General features: G+C 36.8%; 1 protein-coding gene across 1 annotated transcript; it reads right to left on the bottom strand.

Moving 5' to 3' along the window:
* Nucleotides 1-5205: 5205 nt before the first annotated feature.
* On the bottom strand, nucleotides 5206-6159 carry LOC127428475 (odorant receptor 131-2-like). Its single transcript, XM_051676883.1, has one exon. It carries the CDS (start codon nucleotides 6157-6159, stop codon nucleotides 5206-5208), a length of 954 nt encoding a protein of 317 aa, XP_051532843.1.
* Nucleotides 6160-6721: the final 562 nt, after the last annotated feature.

Below are 6721 nucleotides of genomic sequence, written 5' to 3'. Positions count from 1 at the left end.
CTCTGAAAAAAAAAAAAAAAAATAATATTTGCACTGTACATAACAAATTTGTATTTACACTGTACATAACAAATTGTATTAGATTTGCACTACCCATGTGTATGTGTGTATGTATATATGTGTGTGTCTGTTCGTATGTGTATAATTATTTTTTATTTTTTATTATTATCTATGTCTTGCTGCTGTTTTTGTATTGTTTTTGTATTGTTGTACATTGGAAGCTCCTGTCACCATGACAAATTCCTTGTATGTGTAAGCATACTTGGCAATAAAGCTTATTCTGATTCTGATCAAAAATGACTTTTTTCAAATAGTGATGGTGCTGTTTTTTACATCAGTAATGTCCTGACTATACTTTGTGATCAGTTGAATGCCACTTTGGTGAATTAAAGTACCAATTTCCTTCCGAATCAGCAAAATCTGTACATTATTCTAAACTTTTGGCCGCCAGTATATACACTATATTGCCAAAAGTATTCGCTCACCCATCCAAATAATTGAATTCAGGTGTTCCAATCACATCCATGGCCACAGGTGTATAAAATGAAGCACCTAGGCATGCAGACTGCTTCTACAAACATTTGTGAAAGAATGGGCCGCTCTCAGGAGCTCAGTGAATTCCAGCGTGGTACTGTGATAGGATGCCACCAAGTCCAGTCGTGAAATTTCCTCGCTACTAAATATTCCACAGTCAACTGTCAGTGGTATTATAACAAAGTGGAAGCGATTGGGAATGACAGCAACTCAGCAACGAAGTGGTAGGCCACGTAAAATGACAGAGCGGGGTCAGCGGATGCTGAGGCGCATAGTGCGCAGAGGTTGCCAACTTTCTGCAGTGTCAATCGCAACAGACCTCCAAAGTTCATGTGGCCTTCAGATTAGCTCAAGAACAGTGCATAGAGAGCTTCATGGAATAGGTTTCCATGGCCGAGCAGCTGCATTCAAGCCATACATCACCAAGTGCAATGCAAAGCGTCGGATGCAGTGGTGTAAAGCACGCCGCCACTGGACTCTAGAGCAGTGGAGACGCGTTCTCTGGAGTGACGAATCACGCTTCTCCATCTGGCAATCTGATGGATGAGTCTGGGTTTGGTGGTTGCCAGGAGAACGGTACTTGTCTGACTGCATTGTGCCAACTGTGAAGTTTGCTGGAGGGGGGATTATGGTGTGGGGTTGTTTTTCAGGAGCTGGGCTTGGCCCCTTAGTTCCAGTGAAAGGAACTCTGAATGCTTCAGCATACCAAGAGATTTTGGACAATTCCATGCTCCCAACTTTGTGGGAACAGTTTGGGGATGGCCCCTTCCTGTTCCAACATGACTGCGCACCAGTGCACAAAGCAAGGTCCATAAAGACATGGATGAGCGAGTTTGGTGTGGAAGAACTTGACTGGCCTGCACAGAGTCCTGACCTCAACCCGATAGGGCACCTTTGGGATGAATTAGAGTGAAGACTGCGAGCAAGGCCTTCTCGTCCAACATCAGTGTCTGACCTCACAAATGCGCTTCTGGAAGAATGGTCAAAAATTCCCATAAACACACTCCTAAACCTTGTGGAAAGCCTTCCCAGAAGAGTTGAAGCTGTTATAGCTGCAAAGGGTGGGCCGACATCATATTAAACCCTATGGATTAAGAATGGGATGTCACTTAAATTCATATGCGTCTAAAGGCAGATGAGCGAATACTTTTGGCAATATAGTGTGTATATATATATATATATATATATATATATATATATATATATATATATATATATATATATATATATAAATGACCATTAAGTATGATCCAATAATGACACAAAACATTTCAATGTGAATACACATGCGCATTAAAACATCCACTACGTCTCTAAAAGTGTCCGATTTGGCAATGATGCTCCAATATACTGTCAAAACTGACTACAGTCAAATCTGATTGTGCTGTAAAGAAAAGACAGGGTAATTATTTTGATACCTGTCATTTATTTCAAACATCAAAATTTGACCATAAACTTTGTCGCACAGGGGTCAGACTCAGACTTCGACCTGTGTGGTATGTTTGGTATATATAGAGAGGATTGTCTACACATGTGAGGGCCAAATGGCCTTATCAGTAAAAAAAAAACAAAAGCTCTTAAATGGGTCAGATGATGTTGATCTTCAAATCTTGTGATGTGCACATGTTTGTGTGATGGTTAGGTTTAGGTTTAGGGGTAGAGTTTGGAAATAGAAAATATCATTAACCTTAAATGAAATCAATGGAAGTCAACGAGAGATCACTAATATAATCAAACAAACCTGTATGTGTGTGTGTGTGCGTGCATGTGTTTTCTGCATTGTGGATGTTTTATAGTCTCACCCCTTCATTTATGTGTGGTTGTTTTCTGCATTGTGTCTGATTTATTGATTTTTATTTGACAAATAATAATAATAAAAAAAATCTCTGTATTTTAGTATTTCCCATTCATTTCCTATGGCGGGTCAATTTTGACCCAAACAACACAAGTGTATTTTTTTTTTACAACCACTTAGACTTATCGAGTCAAGTGTGTGTGTTTAGATAGCTAGTGGACCAAAAGTCACCAAATCTTGTACCACTCAGATAAAGGATACCATTTTTATTAAAGAAACAAAATAAAAATGGGTCAAAAATGACCCAAACACCACAAGAGTGTTAAATGCATTTATCTAATGGACCCAGGTGTTCCAAATTTATGTATTTTACAGTATTTCTGCAACCTCCAGCTGCAAAAAAATACAAATAAAGTCCAGCAACCATCTAACTCCCATGCTGGTGCATCCAATTCAGAAGTGATCATCACTCTGCCCTGTTCCCTTCAAAGACATTTACCCTCCACTGTGAGAGTTTCAGACTGCTGAAATGTGATAACGGTCAGTCAGAATCAGTCAGTATAGATTTTTATTGGAAAATCTGTTTAATTATTGGAACAACCCTACAGCATGGATTGTGCTCACTTCGAATTGCCCTGGAAAGGGCATGATCGTGTTGGAACACAGCTAGTTGTAGAGGAAAGGTGCGTTCTCGTTCAAGAAAGAATTTTATTGGATACGGTTTGTCAACTTCTATGTGACATAATGCATAAGTCTTTTAGGCCAAAAGAGAGAGACTGCAGATTTGAAATGTTTATATCTTCTGAAAACGAATTTTGTCAACGTTAGAAAGTATACTAGCATATAGATGACCTTAAAGATAATAGATATGGACTATAAGCAGCAAAACTTTAATTTGTATTTCACGGGGTGTTTAACTGCAACATTCGGTTCCAAAAACCAGAGTATCTTTCAGAGTATGTTAGAAACTATAGCAAATATCTCTGTGAACTAACCTGTTCCAGAGTAGGTTATGTTCCAGAGTTAGTTTATTTCAGGTAAATGTCATTAAGTTTCATGCGTGCCCTTTTGATAGCAACAGAGTGGTTGTGAAAACTCAGATTACGCACAATATTCCTTGATTTACAGATCTTTGATCTTTACTTTATCTCACAAATCTTCTTCTGCCAGGCATTTCGAATCTCACACAATGCGGGTTTGCATTTAAAAGTGAACAAATTGTGTGTGTGTGTGTGTGTATAAGTAATATCAAGTTTTTATACTTTAATATTGTCAACGTAGATCTCATTGGAAAGGCAGAAGCCCCCATACTCATCACTGTTAAGAGACGGTGTTATTATATTTAGAACTACTAATAAATCATTTTATTTTATGATATTAATATTATTAACATATCTACAAATATCATAGAATGAAATTACACAAACCACATTCATTTTACAGTTCCCTCAGTCAGTGAATGTTTATAACTATAAACTTACATTCTACACTATCAATATGCAGGTAATGTCTGCTAATTCAAAGCTTAAGCAGTAAAATTCATCACTCTTTCTTCTTCTTCACTAACTAGATCATATGTGATCATTTCATGGACCAAAGATATCGCATAGAGGTTAGAGATTTGATTTCTTTTGATCACTTTAATTCATGTACATAAAGAAATGCACAAATTTCCAGACTTGTTCATTGTACTTGTAGAGTAACGTTCAGTACCCTATAAAAGCTGGTGTGGTCAAGTGATTCAATGAAAAGATTTATCTTTCTAAAGCTCAGCCTCCTCTACTCCATTTGGAGCTATAAATGGTTCTTCTCTAATTTACATTTTTAATCTGCCTTTCAATACGGACCTTTTACAGCTTCCTTTACAACTAGGAAGAGATGAGAGTTACTTTTCCCTAATGTTGAGGTCATAAACATAATGTATAATAACATGACACATGATTTCCAATTAAGACATCATTTCAGTACATGAGAATGCTCAGCCTTTTAGGTGACAAGACAACAAGCAAGTTTTAATGCCACACTAAATAAGAAAAGGACATAAAGGACATATAACTCTGTGGGCCTCCCATCATTCTCCACCTCTGTTACAGCAGTTCTTCATCTTATAGTTATAATGCTCATGAATAATCATGTGTGGCCTGCTGAAATGCATTGTATTTAATCCATGGAAAATGATGACAACTGTGGGAGATCCTACAATTGAAATAGGGTCTATTAATACAATGACAAGATCAGCAATTGTGGGAAATGGAAGAGGATATGACACAAAGTTTTTAAACTGGGTACGTCAAATGTTTTTTTAGATAAAAGAAGTACATACAGTAGGCTACACATAACATACAGTAAAATACAATAAGCATGCACAGTACATGGTACAGTAGAATTAACCTTAAGATAAAAAATATACTAAACATATATATGCTATTATTATAATATTAATAGAATATGAAGAATATGAGAAATAGAATATGAATGTTAAATTATGAAGTTCAGTTCAAACAAATAACATCAAACTCAGGGCTGAGTGAACCAAAAACTGCAAGTAAGCAATTAATGCTTGGTTTAATCAATTTGCTTTCTGGAACAGCCCCCAGATTTCAGGAAAAATTCCATGAACCAAAACTGAACAAAACCAAAACATAGTTTTAAATATCGGTATTAAATATTAAATATTTTCTTTTTTTAAGATCAACATGTTTAAATGAAAATGTATATGGTATGAATTTTTTTTTTTTTTTTTAAAGGTGAACATGTTTTTTTAAATATGGCATTCATCATGATCAAAGTGGTTTTACTTGTAAGACACAAACTTCTAATGTTAAATTTTGTATTTGATATCACCTCAAATTCTTGATCAGCTTTCCTCCACACTGTTAATGCACATTAACAGAGGGCCTTAATTTGCCTGAACGATAGCTGAAGTAATATTTGAATAAGGGCCTCACGGCATCATCTCTCAAACCGTAGATCAGAGGGCTCAGACAGCGTGGCAGAACAAGAACAATAAGATAATTCAGAATTCTGAGGTTTGCTACTCTGAGGTTCAGTGTGTTTTCTATTGTAGCATACAGAAAAGAGGTGAGACACAGGCCCAGCTGAATCAAGTGCAATAACACTGTTCTATGGGCTTTCCTAGCTGAACCTTTATCAGATGAAACAGACCTGGCTGTCACCATAATGCTAATGTAAGTGAAAATAATGATCATTGCAACAGACACAAAATAAATCACATCAAACCTTTGTGATTTATCCATCTGCCATTTGGCTGGAAACAATCTCTCTCGCGAGCAATACAAAATCTCTGCTAAATGATACGGGTTAATGATGAATGCAGAAATAATGTCTATAATGACATCTAGAGAACTAAGTAACCAGATGATTCCTAACGCAATATAAGTCATTTTTGGTGTTGCGATGTTGCAATGCCTTAAAGGAAAGCAGATGGCCACATACCGTTCCAGGGACATCACTGCCAGAGTCAGAGGAGCATTACGGAAAGTGCAGTTGGATACAAACTGTAAAAGAGTGCAGATGGCTTTAGTTATTTGGATAACTGACACAGCAATGGCAAACATGATGGTTGTCACCAGTAAAAGTACGGAGTCATTCATAAGCATGTGGCCAAAAAGAATGTAGCGTGGCATCTCATGGAATATGGGCTTCCTTCTTAGAGCAAAGAGCATGACACAGTTTACATAGATGAAGAACAGGGGTATTAGCACACCCACTACATTTTTAGAAATGGACATAGGATCTAGTAGGTCTACCTTAAAGATTTGCATGTTAGATAAAGACAGACTCTCATTTGTGCCATTGGCCCTGGCCATAAGCTGAAACACAAGAAACAGAAACACAAACAGACTACAGTATAGTCAAATATGGAGTTATGTTGACCATTGTGCCCAATGCAATTTAAAGGGCTTTTTGAAAAAGAAATTTTTTTTTTTTTTTACATTTTAAAAAGTATGAACAACATGGAACAGACCTCAGACACAAATATGTTCTCCATCTGCAATGAAAAGCTTAGACATCAACCTTCATTCTGCTCTAGATTCAGATCCTACAAAGTATACTGCTCCTTGTTCTCCTCCACTCTAAATGCTACTTATATACCTTTTACAGTGGCAGCTTGAAGCACATGTGGCAACCACATGAGGATTTGTGTGTGTGTGTGTGTGTGTGTGTGTGTGTGTGTTTTGGTGAGGGTGCTGATATAATTTATAATATATTCATTTCAACTCATAATTTACATTTCATGTGTATATCTTTTCCATTTACTCAGACTGAATCCTATTCGCTGGAGCACTGGTTTAACCCTCAATGAATTTAGTTACTTAGCCCTTGAATGCAGTTACAGGTCAATTTGACCCATTTGAACTTTTAACACTG

This window comes from Myxocyprinus asiaticus, chromosome 38 (genome assembly GCF_019703515.2).
Source record: "Myxocyprinus asiaticus isolate MX2 ecotype Aquarium Trade chromosome 38, UBuf_Myxa_2, whole genome shotgun sequence".
Classification (NCBI taxonomy): Eukaryota; Metazoa; Chordata; class Actinopteri; order Cypriniformes; family Catostomidae; genus Myxocyprinus; species Myxocyprinus asiaticus.
Note: the sequence above shows the minus strand (reverse complement) of the source record. Positions and strands in the feature narration are given on the sequence as shown.

Coding starts and splice junctions, on each gene's coding strand:
- LOC127428475 (XM_051676883.1), bottom strand. CDS start 6,159: ATGGCCAGGGCCAATGGCACAAATGAGAGTCTGTCTTTATCTAACATG.